Source organism: Lissotriton helveticus, chromosome 1_1 (genome assembly GCF_964261635.1).
Source record: "Lissotriton helveticus chromosome 1_1, aLisHel1.1, whole genome shotgun sequence".
NCBI lineage: Eukaryota > Metazoa > Chordata > Amphibia > Caudata > Salamandridae > Lissotriton > Lissotriton helveticus.
Genome location: NC_136057.1, coordinates 1,899,915,495 through 1,899,929,001, shown reverse-complemented (window position 1 = coordinate 1,899,929,001; position 13,507 = coordinate 1,899,915,495). Strand labels below are relative to the sequence as shown.

Here is a 13,507-nt window from a genome sequence, read left to right as displayed (position 1 = left end):
CCTGTTTATTCAGGCCATGCACCGATGCTGCGGGTCAGCCCAATCAATTTTCTGGATACTGTTCGGTGCGGCCACAGGTCCCCTCTCCGTTCGCTGGAACCCAATCTCTAAGCGACTGGGTCACAAGCCTGTGTGTGCTAGCTCTCTGCCCAGTACTTCCCTGATGCAGGCTCCTCGGCTTCTGTAGGCCACCTTAATGACCTGTCATGCCTCGCACAGCTCTTCGAGTCGGCGCTGTCTCGGGCTGCAGTCTGTCCCGTCTGTGAGGGCAGTAGAGGTGACCCAGTCCGCACTCTCCGTTCCAAAACAGGAGCTCGTTGGTGCCCTCCCGTCTAGTGTCCTCAATGCCCTAGGGTCGCCGCATATTCATTTGCTGGGCAGGCCCCGGTACACCTCGCAGCCACTTACAAAGCCACAGAAAGGCACCTGGCTCAGTTTTCACATGCCTCGGCTTCTCCTCCACATGCCCAGCAACTTTCCTGCTGTGACGTGCAGCATATTTCTTCGGTTTGCCACCGGTGGCAGCTCCCCGCTACGGTCCCCACAGTTCGCTGGGCCACCCTGGGCGGGCAGATGGCGCCCAGCACGACGGCACAGCCACTCCTGGCTCACCTCAAGGGATTAGTCGCGGGCCGTAGTCTGACCGGTCACGACAAATCCTGAGGGGGCCGGCGGAGCAACCATGAGGCAATCTCCGGCCCAGGTCCCCGCCACCAGGCTCTTGCGTCGTGAATCCTCTTCACCGAAGTGGCCATGCTCCCAGGCTACTCCTCCAGGCAGTAGCGTGGTTCTCTCGGATGCCCTGCCTCGCCGTCACCTCCGTCCGAGCAGCCGGTACTCCTGGGTGCTGTCTGCACAGGCTGTCTCCTTGCCCCGCAATATACTCACTGCCAGACTCCTGCTTGGGCCGCAGATCGACCTTCCGGCTTCCACTCCGCCTCGATGTTTACCCGCCCGGATCAAGTCCGCAGGGGTTATCTAGGTCTCGGTTGTCTGCCAGTAGGATTCATGGCTAATTACTGAATCTTGAGTGCAGGATGTTGCAGGATTTCTGGGCAACCGGCCGGGAGTTCAGAGGTTCATGTCCTTTCGGCCATGGTGCTTGGCCATGCTCCCAAGAGTTCTAGATCAGAATTTAGTTTAAAAAGCTTTAATACAGATTTTTGTAATGTTACAATGCAGAGAAATATGCATTGCTTGCCATGAAGGCTCAGATACAGGATACAGAATCAAAAATCATAACACGATCCCTAGTTCAGCAATTATATATTTTTAGATTCTAAGTGTCAAATTCATAAAGATACAGCATCCTAAGTGAGGAGAGAAAGTCTCAAAAGAATCTGACAGTCTCTGGAGGAACATGGGAAGTCGCCCTCCTGTCCTTCAAAAACCAGGGGTTGAATTAAATTCAAAGCTGAAGCTGCAGTGAGTCAGCGTCTTCCTCGGATGCACGTCTTGCAGAGGATGCACAGATTAGGAAACGATTGTCCCATTCAATTAGACCTACCTCTATTCGCACAGAGTGAGCCTTTTGGAATTATGCAGAATGCGCATCTGTGAACCACTATACCTGCCCAAGTAATTGGATTCAACGCAGTCCGTGAACCAAGCAGGGGGGTACTCTGAAGCCCCTTCCGAACCTCTGGGTTACCCCTACCTGTCCTGACGAAGACCCTCATGGCCAAGGTCTAACTTACCTGCGTGGCCCCAAGTCGGGTCGAAACATTGACGCCCCTTATAAATACGGCCTGGACCCCCGCTCTACATGCCCAACGTGCAACATGGGAATGTTTATCCCTCAATAGCGAATTATAACTGAATTATTGCGTGAACTGTATCTTTGGCCAAGCCATTTATGGATGGTGATTAACAACCAGTCCATTGTTTTAGAATTGTATTATCCTTTTATGTCACTACCTTAAATACTTTCCTTTTTGCCTTATCACAACTCTCTAGAGCACTACTTTTCTTTGCACGTTCCCTCTCTTGGAGCAACCCTCACCAATACAACCATTACTGTCTAGTTAAATCATTACATCACTTGCAATGACAATAAATTGCTTGTGGATTCAGAATCTGGTCAGTTGCACTTTCTTTTGTTTTGTATGAATAAAGTATTGATTACCATGAGCATACAATTGTTCCTCTAACATGCTCTTGAATGAATTAACCTTTGGAACTAAGTATCACGATTATTCGACTTCCAAATAAGGTCAAGGACCATTGTTTATTGTATCATAATACACCCAGGTCCATGACCAACTGGGTATCCCCATTCTCTGTAATGGCTATTGGGGAATTCAAGCATGCAGGTAATAACGTCTTGTCCTCCAGACTCAAAGCATCACACCACGTCTGGTCTTACTTCAGCATTCAGCCCTGTTACCTTCATGCAAGAATATAGGACTGTCCTAGCCTGAACAAACACACAATATTTCCACTCTGCTCAGCTCTGCCATGCAGGGTTCTATAAATAGGCGGGGACAACTGATAGCAGCAAATCTTACCTCATCATCTGCAGTTCTTGCCTCAGTATTGCTAACCTGAGAACAAGAGGACAGTTCAGCTCAATCTGCAGCCCTTTCTCAATACTGCCACTTTCTTTAAAACAGAGTTGTGCAAGTTTGGCTCTTTCCAGTGTCCCACCAGGCCAGGAGGAACTGTGAAGACTTCAGTTATGCCTTTGCCCACAGGAATTCTTAAGCAGTGCCTCCACTCACCACAATCAATGGTGAAACATGCATGCACAGTCAGGATTGGCACACCCTCCCCTTTTACCTTTGTTAATTGGAGGTTCAGGTGTACCATCACTTCTCTTGCACCATCTTGCAGTTGTTGCTGCTCTCTACACAGCATTGTGCCGACTCCAAATTTCCTGCTGCTTTTTTTCACTCTGTTTTAGTGACCTTCGCCATGCCATTGGTCCAGCCACATTTAGAGGATGTGGGCCCTGGAAGCAAAAGTGGCATTTGGACCTTGAAACAGCGGCCATGTTCTTTCCTGTAGCATTTTTATTTTATGTTTCTAACTTGCAGACAATGTTGGACTTGTGACCAAGGTTTACAGTCTTCTGTTTGGTGGTTTAGAAGCAGCTTGGAAAGTTGTTTTATTTTAGCACGTAGTAGCCACCTTAATTTAGCCTGTTTCATAAGCCTCCCAAATTTCAGCAGGTGGACTGAAGAACAGCTAAGCAAAATGATTTGGCCAGGGTCATTATAGATATTATGAAGTGACGGTGCTAGTAGTTAAAATCCAACATTTGTTCTTTACATGAATTGAACATGGCTTTTCTTGAAGGTTTGCACCTTCCATCCTGGCAAAGCATGCAGCACCCATCCCAGAAAGACAAAGGCAGACTCTGTCAATGGAAAGTATCCTGAATTGTTGACACTGACCAAAATGGCGAATATGGACCCAGTTTGATTTTAGTCTCAGAGAAGCATTTGTATTGTTATTAATTGTTACCCGTGCAATATTTAGGCTATACATGTAAATGTCCTATTGTGCTATTCCATGATCTATTGTTTTGTTTGCATGTGCTGAGAAATTAGGTTTGTTTCTGTTATTTGTTATTTGTTGTGCTTAATAAATAAAATAATCACAGTATTTGTCTAAAAGGGTACATAGCAGTTGGAAATGCAGGGAAAAGACTTTTACTAGATTACTAAGCAAATTGATTCAGAGTTTCAACCATGCTCAAATAGCTCTATCTTATTTTCAAATTGTGGCTTTGGTAGGTGGTTAAGACACTGAGTTTGCTATTAGGTGTGTGCTTGCTTGTTTTCTAGCAGAGTAACCGTGCGTATTACTTTGCATGTAGGCTTTGTTTTGAAAGATGTATGGCAGGAATGTCCAACGTTGGTCCACCTGGGTTATGTGAGCGAGAGATTTTCAGGAGACTCACACGGGATACATTTAGATGCATTATAACTAAATGGGACTAATGGCCTAGTCATTAAATAGTCTGAGCATCTGGTATGGTCCCTGCTTGTGTTATGTTATGCAGATTTGTAGAGTGTACTATCACTTGGGTGGGTATCCTGGCACTGAGCAAGTGTGAGTCTATCCACACCTAGGACCTAGTTTGACTACATAAAAATCAATCCAATTCTTCAGCTTCTTGCAGAATTCCAGAAGGGATGGGTAGGCTCTTTTATGTAGCTGCAGGTCATTGAGGAGCGATGTTGGAATGATGCAGGGGAAGGTTCGACCACCGGATCTGGTTTTCTGTATGTGTCTGTGTGCAGGGAGGAGTTTGGGTGAGTGGAGGTGTCTAGAAGGTTGGTAAAAGCAGATGCGATTGTTGAGGTATGTTGAGTCTGTGTTTTGTAGTGCCTTGAAAATGTGAGTGAGAAGTTTGAGTTGTGCTAGTTTGTGAGTGGGGAGCCAGTGGAGCTCCTTCAGGTGTGGTGTGATGTGAGCGTGGTGTGGTGTAGTATGGAAGGTCAAGGGTGATTCTAGCCACTGAGTTCTGAATAGTGAGTGTTTTGTTGATCCTGGCATAGATGGTGTTCCCGTAGTCCAGCTTGCTTGTGACCATGGCATGCATGATGGTGTAATGGGTGCTGACTGGGTACCATTTGAAAACCTTCCTCAGCATCTTCAAGGTATGGAAGCATAATGCTGCAACTTTCTTGACTTGGGCAGTCACGTAGAGTTTTTTGTCAATGATGATCCCAAAGTTTCTTAGCTTAGGTGGCGGGGTGAATGTCGATCCTAGGTCTCTTGACCACCAGGTTGAGTCCCACTGTGATGTGCTCTTCCTGAAGATCATGATTTCGGTCTTGTCGGTGTTCAACTTTAGGCACTTGCTCTTCATCCAGTGAACACTTTCAGTCATGCAGGCATTGAAATTTATCTGGGTGCTGGGCATCTTTCCCATGAGGAGAGAATGAGTTGCGTGACATCAGCTTAGGAGAGGTCGTTAATGTTGTGAGAGTGGATGATGCTGGCTAGTCATGTATGCATTGAAGAGGGTTGGGCTCGGGGAGGATTTTTGTTCAACTCTGCAGATGAGGTTGCGGGTGTCCAAGGTGTATGGTGCCAGGCTGACTGACTGGATCTTTCCAGTCAGGAAGGATCCAGTCAGGATGTCATGTAGGCATTCAGGGGTGTGGAATTCCTATAGCCCGATGACCAGGAGATATTGCTTGGGGTCAAAGACAACAGGTTTTCATATTTATTTTGTCCTTGGGACAAGTAGGCCCTCCCTACTGCAGCACAAACCCTTTGGCTGGCAGTTTACTGTACCACATTATGGATCTGGGAAGGGCACTGTCTGCAGTTAAGGTAACATGTATATCCATATTTAAGGCTGTTCTAACTTGTATTTATAGTTTGTTAAAGCAAAGTATTTTCTATCATGGTGAACACTCTAGGGAAGTGTAAGCGTGGACTGCACTGCTGACATTGGTTCCAGTATAAAAATATGTACATACGATTGCAAAGTTTACCAATATGAGGCTTCTTATAATGATCTAGAATTCCCTCTGATTAGATCTTGAAAGCAAGATTGATGATTCTTTGCTTTCAAAATGAAATGTTCACAACAAAATGCAACTGTGAAAAAAATGTTTTGCTAAACTACTGTAAGGTTTTTGACACCATTTCTTTGAAACATAATTTAGTAAAAAGTGTTGATACATGCTAGTATTCCCAAAAATATTCAGAATGGAAAATCAGTGCAACCAGTTTCTTCAAGATTATGGGGAACACGAAAATAAACAATCATTGGATAAGCCATATTTGTGGTCAGCCTTTTGGTTTTTGTCAGTGCGTGTCTTGCTTTCACTTGGTCATTGTAAAACTTTAAGGGCGCTCGAGCTGCCAGGCCCTCACCACTATTACAAACATAGGCAAAAATATATTTTAGTCTTAAAATGCACCCATTGCTACAGCAGTCCCTGATACTGAAAATAACTTATTTGTGTGCAAATATGTTCCTTGTAAAAGAACGGAATGATCCACTCATGGTGAAGATAGCCGATAGAGAGATAGAATTTTAATAAAACCAAAATGTATTTAACGTTGTACCTGATTAGGGGCCCAAGCCGTAAAGAAAGTCTCAAAAGGGCACCCATGGTATATGTCCTTGCATTAGTGCAGATTTACACATTTTATGAATTTACAGATGTAGGCCAGGAAATTATCCTCATAGAAAAGATCTGTAAACTATATTTTACCACGAGCAAATATACATGTGTTTATTTGCTCATGTGAAAACCTGCTGAACGTTTACAAATTCACTGTTCCTGCAACTTCTTTTTTCACAACCCTGGAATAAGTTTGACTTCTGCTCTTGTCAGGAGTAAATTTCCAACCGTTCTCAGTATGAGAAAAGATTGGAGAAGAGCTGGTGAAACCCCTTAAAACATCAGTATGTTTGCACAGACTCAAAAAGGAATTCCTACCCTAAAACTGTTGTTTACTGCTACCTCTCCAATATGTTGATCTGCTGGAAGGTGGCAAAATCAGTGAATTGCTAATATTCAAACCATGCTGTAACATGAGCCCTGACACAATCAGTGAGACTATTATCGGAGCTCTTTGAGTGGGAGACTGTGTCAAAAGCTGCGGATAGGTCCAGGAGGTTGAGAGCTGCTGTGTCTCCTCCATCCAGAGTCATCCAGATGTCATCTGTGGTGGCAATAAGGGCCCCTTCTTTGCTGTGGTTGGGTCTAAAACTAGACTGATTGGTGTCAAGGAGTTGGTAGTTGCTGAGGTATTCAGTGAGGTGTCGATGATTTTCTCTAAGATATGGGCAAGGACTGGAAGCAGGGAGATTGGTCTGTAGTTGGAGAGCTTTGAATGGTTCGCAGAGGGTTTCTTCAGCAAAAGTGTGTTTGTAGTATCTGATAAGGTCACGGAAAAGGTTGGGGCATTCAGAATGGGTTTGAGTATGGTACTGATGGGTTGCAGTCCTCTGAAGAAGGCGTGATGGAGACAGTGGCCGGATGGGGCCCCTGAGTGGATGGGCATTATGATGGTGGAGGTTTCTTCTGGATGGGGACAGGCCATGTGGTTAGCATTGGTTCTTTGGATAAGCTATGGAGGCTTTTGGCAAGGCCAGTCGGTTCCGCTTGCGGATTGAAGTTGCTATAAATGGTGGTGATTTTGTTGTCGAAAATTGAGGGAGACTGTTGCAGAGGTCCTACGAGGGGGGTGATCGAGTTGGAGGCAGCAGCTGATGAGGTGAATTCTTTCCCAGAGTTTAACACCCTTGTGTAGAGGGTTCAGTTTTTACCAACAATGGGGTGGTTCATAATAACTTTTAAGAAAGCCAACTGAATGCCTGGATGAAAACACACTTTTTGATCATGCTTGACATTGTTCTGCATAATTGATTTCTGAAATATACTAAGAGGAGGGTAATTATTTTTAAGTAATGGTTTTATATTGTTACATTTGGTTTTTACCTGGTATGCCTTATAAGAAGCTTGTCCCTGTTCTTAATCATTAGGTCATGTTTACAAGAACAATGATACTTCAGGTGAAAGCTCAAGTACAGTTGCCTGCAACCCCTTCGGAAATGTTATTTCTGACCTGGAGAAGTGTCTAGGATTAGCTTTATCCAAAATACTAGAAACTGAAATGAAAGTGGCCTTTGACGATCTCTGGGTTGAGGTAAGATTTTCCTTTTTTTTTAAACGTTAATAGCCAGTGCATTAGCAATGACATAGTGCAATGTAACCTTACAAATAGCTATAACTGTGAAACTTTGCACCAGTCAGCAATTATCGTTCTGTGATTTTCTTCCTTGGGCGTGAATTGGTTGTTAAGTACTTTAGTTCATAGATTACAGCAATACCAGGGCATGATTAATGATGTAGTATTTCAGGTTCAGTAATTTCAGGATGGTTGTGTGATGGTTATGACTTGACCTAGCAAAGAGATCCTGCTCAAGTGCATCATTGTGAGTATTATTGAAGGAGCCGTTGATGGACCAGTAATTTAGTTAAGGGCGGTTTGTTGCAGATGGAGACGGCAGAGCAGTCTTCTCTGTCCTGTGGGTTAAGGGGTAACATTCAGTGAGCTCATTGTAGTGAACAATGGGACTTCCTTTGATGTTAGTCTGTGTAGTGGGGTATTGTGTGATGCTCAGCATGCTGTGGGGTTACAGAGAGCTTTCCTTTTTCTGAGTGAGAGGATTGTTTTGGATGTTAAAGTCCTCAAGAAATATGGGATTGTGATGACTAGTCCCGCAAAGGGGAGAAAGCTAGTGATTTCCTTAAATTTTTTGTAATTAATTGTGATGAGGTTGAAAGTGGCAGTGGACTTCTAGGATTTCATATTTGTATTTCAGACGCTGTCTAACCTATATGGCAATGAAAAACGTCTAAATATATTTGTAGAGGATTTTTGTCTAGTCTGAGATAAATATATTTCTCTCTCATGACCGCCATAGCTTGGTTCGGTAAGAAAGGGTAAAAAGAGATAGCTGGACCACTTGAATTAATCTTAGCAACTCGTAATTTTAGTTTAAGCTGCATTCCAGTGCATCCTTTTAGCTCTTTTTTTCCTTTTTACAAAGGGATAAATTATATCCAAATCAGTGTTGGCCTTGCCCCAAAAGGGACGGTCGAGACTGAACTTCCAGGCATGATTCCCTGTGAAGAGGAACTCAATTTACCTCAAACAGGTTGCAGCCTTGTTGTTTCCCAAAATGAGATGCATCTTGAACCCTTTGGCATACCGAGCTCAAGTCCCACATTGAAGTATTGCCCACCTAACTAAGGAGACTCTCTTACCCAGTATGCGCTGTGTGAAGTTGGCCTGATATATGATGCTCACTAGTTCTAGTGATCACCTTGTATCAGTCCAAACAACCCTTATGGTGATTGGTTGTAAGTCAACCTTATAGACCAGCTATCCTAATGGTAGCATGGACAAAGCAGTCTTAGGCTAAACTCTTTTGGCATGTGAAGCCAGCTGTTTTACCACATATAACCCCTTGAATACCAGATGAAAGGACACCACACAGGTTGTTATGAAAATAAACCGTATATTTAATAATAACAAACACCTCTGAACTCTTTATGAGATCAGAGGGCTAAGCACATGACAATATCTTAGGAGAAATACGATAAGTTGCACAAAATTACAATGGTGCCCTATGGGCACGGCAAACCATATACTAAGTAAATGGTATAAGGAAATCGATAGAAGGAATGGAGCTGTCCAGAGGCTGTAGGATCGTTGGGACTACGCTACCCTAACTTTAGGTAAGTAATAGGAGGCCGACGGAACGCGTGTGCAGAGTGTGAACTCACACGCGAGATGCATAACAACGTCTATGGACAGTACAGTTCAAGAAAAAGGTGAGTACGGACAATCCTGACTAGTTAGGACTAAAACGACTGTGAATCTGGACACTAGGAGAGTCAATCTACCCTTGAGCACCGAAATGCTCTTGTTACCTCACCCACGGGCTTCGGGTGCATAGGTGCAATGTCGTGTTGGGTTTCTGCGTTGAAGTCTATGGAGCCTGAAAGAAAAGATGCTACAGGCGACCAGGAGGAAGGTGTCCGGTGTGATCCAAGGGTGGATCAGAGATGCTGAAGACCTGAAAGCAGAGGGGACAATGTTCAAAGTCACTAGCCAGTGACTGGAGTGGAACCAGGAAGGAATCAGATGTCGTCGTCGCGATCAGGTGAAGAGTGGACGCTTGTCTCTGCAGCCACATGGACCAGGAGGTGTCTTCGAAGACCAGGATGGAGGCACGAGCTGACCCACGCAGGTTCTCGCTGTCGGCGGTGTCGGATCCGGATTTGGAGTCAACAGGCCTTGGCAAAGGCAACCCACGCGGTGAGTGGAAACGGCGTCTGGAGTGGACCAGGAGGGTCCGGGGTGCTCCTCTTTTGGAAGGGAGCAAGGGCCAGTCTGGAGCAACCAGACCAGCAGTGTAGGTTTCAAGGATCGTCGTCTAGGAGGCCACTAGCCAGCCGGCAAGTGACCAGACAACGCGTCGAGCAGCAAACAGGCAGAAGGGCCCCACGCAGATCTCGTGGATGCTGGAGGGCTGATCTTCGGTGCAGGGGCTGCTCGGGACTGGGGCTTCTCAATCCCCAAAGCACTTGGTCGAGTTTACCTCAGAAGTCGTGCTGGAAGCGAAGTGCAGTTTCTCCAAGATGGCCGGTCCCACGTGTCTCGTCGCACCCACGGATCTCAGCTGTGCTGCAGATGTGAGTTGAGGTCGGAGAGGTCTGGGAATCCGGGTCTCGTCGGGCTCTGAAGTCTGGATCCTCAAGGGAAGACGATAAAGTGAAGCCGCTGGACGCTTGATGGTGCCTGCAGTTGCAGGGTGGACACTCCTTGCCCACAAGGGAGATTCTTCAGTCTTCTGTGGAGCAGAACATCGAAGTCCAGAGTTTCTTCTTGTAAAAGTTGTTCAGGATAATCTAATTTGGAATGGGACTAGCTCCTACCTTTATCCTGCTAAAGGGGGCTGTACTACGACTAGGTCCCTCCTATGGGTGGGACCAGGAAGGGGGTGGTTACACCCCCTATCCTTTGTCCGGTTTCGCGCCAGAGCCGGGGCAGGGATGCCCCAGCAACTGGTTTGAACCGGTGTATGCACAGGACACCTTGTGTGCCCCAGGCATGTCTCATTCCTTTCAGGCCTGTCCTACCCAATACACAAAATCCTGTCTGGGGTGGTGCTATCACCTCCCCAGGCAGGAAACCCTTTGTCCAAGCCTCCCTCGCTGGAAGGACTCCCAGCAGCAGGAGGTCAGACTTGTGTCTGTGGTGGCAGCATCCATTTTGTGATGCCAAGGCTCGAGTTAACTTTAACCGGGGTTCACAGTTACATACATGTTGTGTCCCTCTAGAAGGGTGGAATGCTACCCCCGTCGCCAGAATCGGCGAGGAGGTAGTATTCAAATTCGTATGACACCTTACTCGACATGTTTTGATAATGTTATACCAGAGTTAGCATTCAACCGCGAGGATTATAATGCACTTAAGAGTAGGGGGTGCTAGAGGGCGCACGAGCAGCATGGCCGCACTTGTGTGAGGCTCCTGCAGCCTGTGCCGATATCCTGCTATAATCCTGTCTTCACCACCTCAGACACCGATGAAATTTGGTGGGATTGCTTAGAACCGGTGGACTGACGCTCGGTGAAAGTTTGGTGTGAAACGGACCCGTGCTTGCGGAGATATCACATCAGGAGTGCCCGACCGACTGCTGCGGTGAAGCCGGCGCTGCGTGAGGCTGGACGACGCAGCTACGCAATACCAGAGGAGCCCACGTGGACTGTAGGCCACGTCCTGCGGGAGGCTGGGTGTGCGTCCCCGATTGCAGACCGGGACGCTGGGGTGTGGTGTGGAGCACGCTGATGTCCGGCCTGGCGGCGCGAGACGGGTCGGAGACACACCTGTGCTGACAGCCTAGGGCTCGAAATACTCACGGACAGGTCTTCGGTGCAACGAGTCATCGAGCTGGTGGTGAGTGCAGGAGGGGGTGCGCTTCGCCATCTGCCTTGCCGGCCTGCTTCATCCTACCTGCCACTTGATCCCCTAGAGAGGCGGGCTACTCCACAGCGTACTGTTCAGTACGGTGCCGCTGAAGACACATTGGCGCCAAAAATAGGTCAGAACACGCAGCGGGAGAGAACGGCCGTTGGATCCTCCGACGTGGCTGAGGCGCTATGGCCATGATCTGAATGGCGGACTGTTTTGCTGGTGGGCTGGGAGAGGACGCTATCCTGACGGAAACGAGCAGTGCGGACAGTGCAGATGGTGATACTTTGGTGTATACTTGCTCAGGGGTCTGATAGTGCTGGCTTGCCGATGTGACATACCACGTGCTAATCAATGTGGAATGGTGACAAGTGATTGCATGGAACGCTATTCATTGCACTATCGTTGAACTGGCCACGGAGACGGCGCTTCCCCTACTGTGACGCGGAGTGGAATACCTGTGCTGGTGAGACCCTTGCGGGGGAGATTGTAGACGAGAGGGTGAATGCTGGAGCCTATTTGAGAACCGCTTGCCACTGCACTACGCTAGCTGCGACGAAGTTGACTGAGAGACTCCGAGGGACTGATCCCTGACCCTTTGTGCTGGGACCTTTCAAGGCTTGGTCATTTCTACCCTGTATGCTGGTTGCATCATAGTGTGCCGACACATACAAGCGAGCACGGAGATCTGGGTGCACGTGTGCTGAAGCCAGTGAAGCGCTTTTGAGGGGACACAGCTACTTGTAGCGGATTGGGTGCTGGCTTGGTGGATTGTTCAAGGTCTTTTTTGCACTAGTTCATGACGGAGGCCTCTGGATCGCCCAGTGGCGGAGGGGGTAAGGGGACCTCTATTACCAGAGTTCGATCAGCTAAAGGCGCTCAAATGGGGCGGCAGGACACCAGGCAGCCGAAAATATCCTTTGACTCGGCCCAACCGCCGAAGAAAAACGCGAGAGTGGAGTCGGACTCTGGAGGGCCTTCCAACGTGTCCACGGCCGGGCCTAGTCGCGACACGGTTATGCCGGATATGCACCTTCTGTTGCAGGAGATGAAGCAAGGGTTCGCGACGGTGGTGGACAAGGTGGATCGGCTATCTTCCAGAATGGACACCATTGCACAAAAGATGGATGTGCACGAAGAACGCATTACGGAGGCGGAGAGGAGAATTTCGGAAAATTATGATACCACGGCATCGCATGCTACGCGGCTGACGAGAATGGACAATATCCTCCGGGTAATAGCTGCAAAGAACGAGGAGTTGGAAGCCCGCAGCCGTCGCAATAATGTACGCGTGGTTGGTGTGCCGGAGTCGACCAACACGGGGCGGATGGAGGACTATGTGGAGCGTATTCTGAAGACGGCGGTGGGGGAGGAAGCCTTTTCACAGCAATTTATCGTTGAGAGGGCACATCGCTCTCTGGGTCCTCAACCACAACCGGGTGCACCACCTAGACCGATCATAGCACGGCTACTGAACTATAGAGACCGCGATACAGCGCTGCGGGCTGCAAGGAACGCAAAACAGCTGACATGTGATGGAGTGACTTTTTCCTTATACCCAGATTTCACACCAATGGTGCAAGAACAGCGACAGAAGTTTCTGGATGTGAAAAAGAAACTTAGAGCCCTACAAATTGACTATGCATTATTATACCCTGCGAAACTACGTGTCACTCATCAGGCGAAACAGCACTTCTTTCTGAATCCACAACAGGCTGAGGACTTCCTGAAACGGCTGAGAAATGAGCGAGGCCACCGTCGGACAGAAGAGGACGCGGAGGAGGAAGGAGAATAACATTTCAATGATCATTGTTGACCTTCGCTGATGCCTGAGGGGTGACAAGACTGGGTCATTTTGAATACAATCCACTGGGCTGTCTAAAGGGGGACTCGGCATGGACACTGCTACTGTGGATACAAGATAATGCTGTAATCGGCGTTTGGACTAATGGTGGTAATGTATGCCAGGCGACACCCCCTTCCCTCGGAGAACCCTCGGTGGGGAGGGGGTGGTGAAGTGCGTACTTTAGATGACCCCACTAGGGAG

The 13,507-nt window shown here is 47.4% G+C and overlaps 1 protein-coding gene across 7 annotated transcripts in view; it reads left to right on the top strand.

Annotated features, from left to right (window-relative positions):
* The window catches only part of SWT1 (SWT1 RNA endoribonuclease homolog), a 1,000,634-nt gene that overhangs the window by 360,950 nt on the left and 626,177 nt on the right, over positions 1–13,507 (top strand). For all 7 annotated transcript variants that reach the window (XM_078642786.1, XM_078642831.1, XM_078642776.1 and 4 more), the window contains one exon: positions 7,460–7,623. In XM_078642786.1, the coding sequence (XP_078498912.1) occupies positions 7,460–7,623 (164 nt within the window). The remainder of the gene's footprint in view (positions 1–7,459; positions 7,624–13,507) is intronic.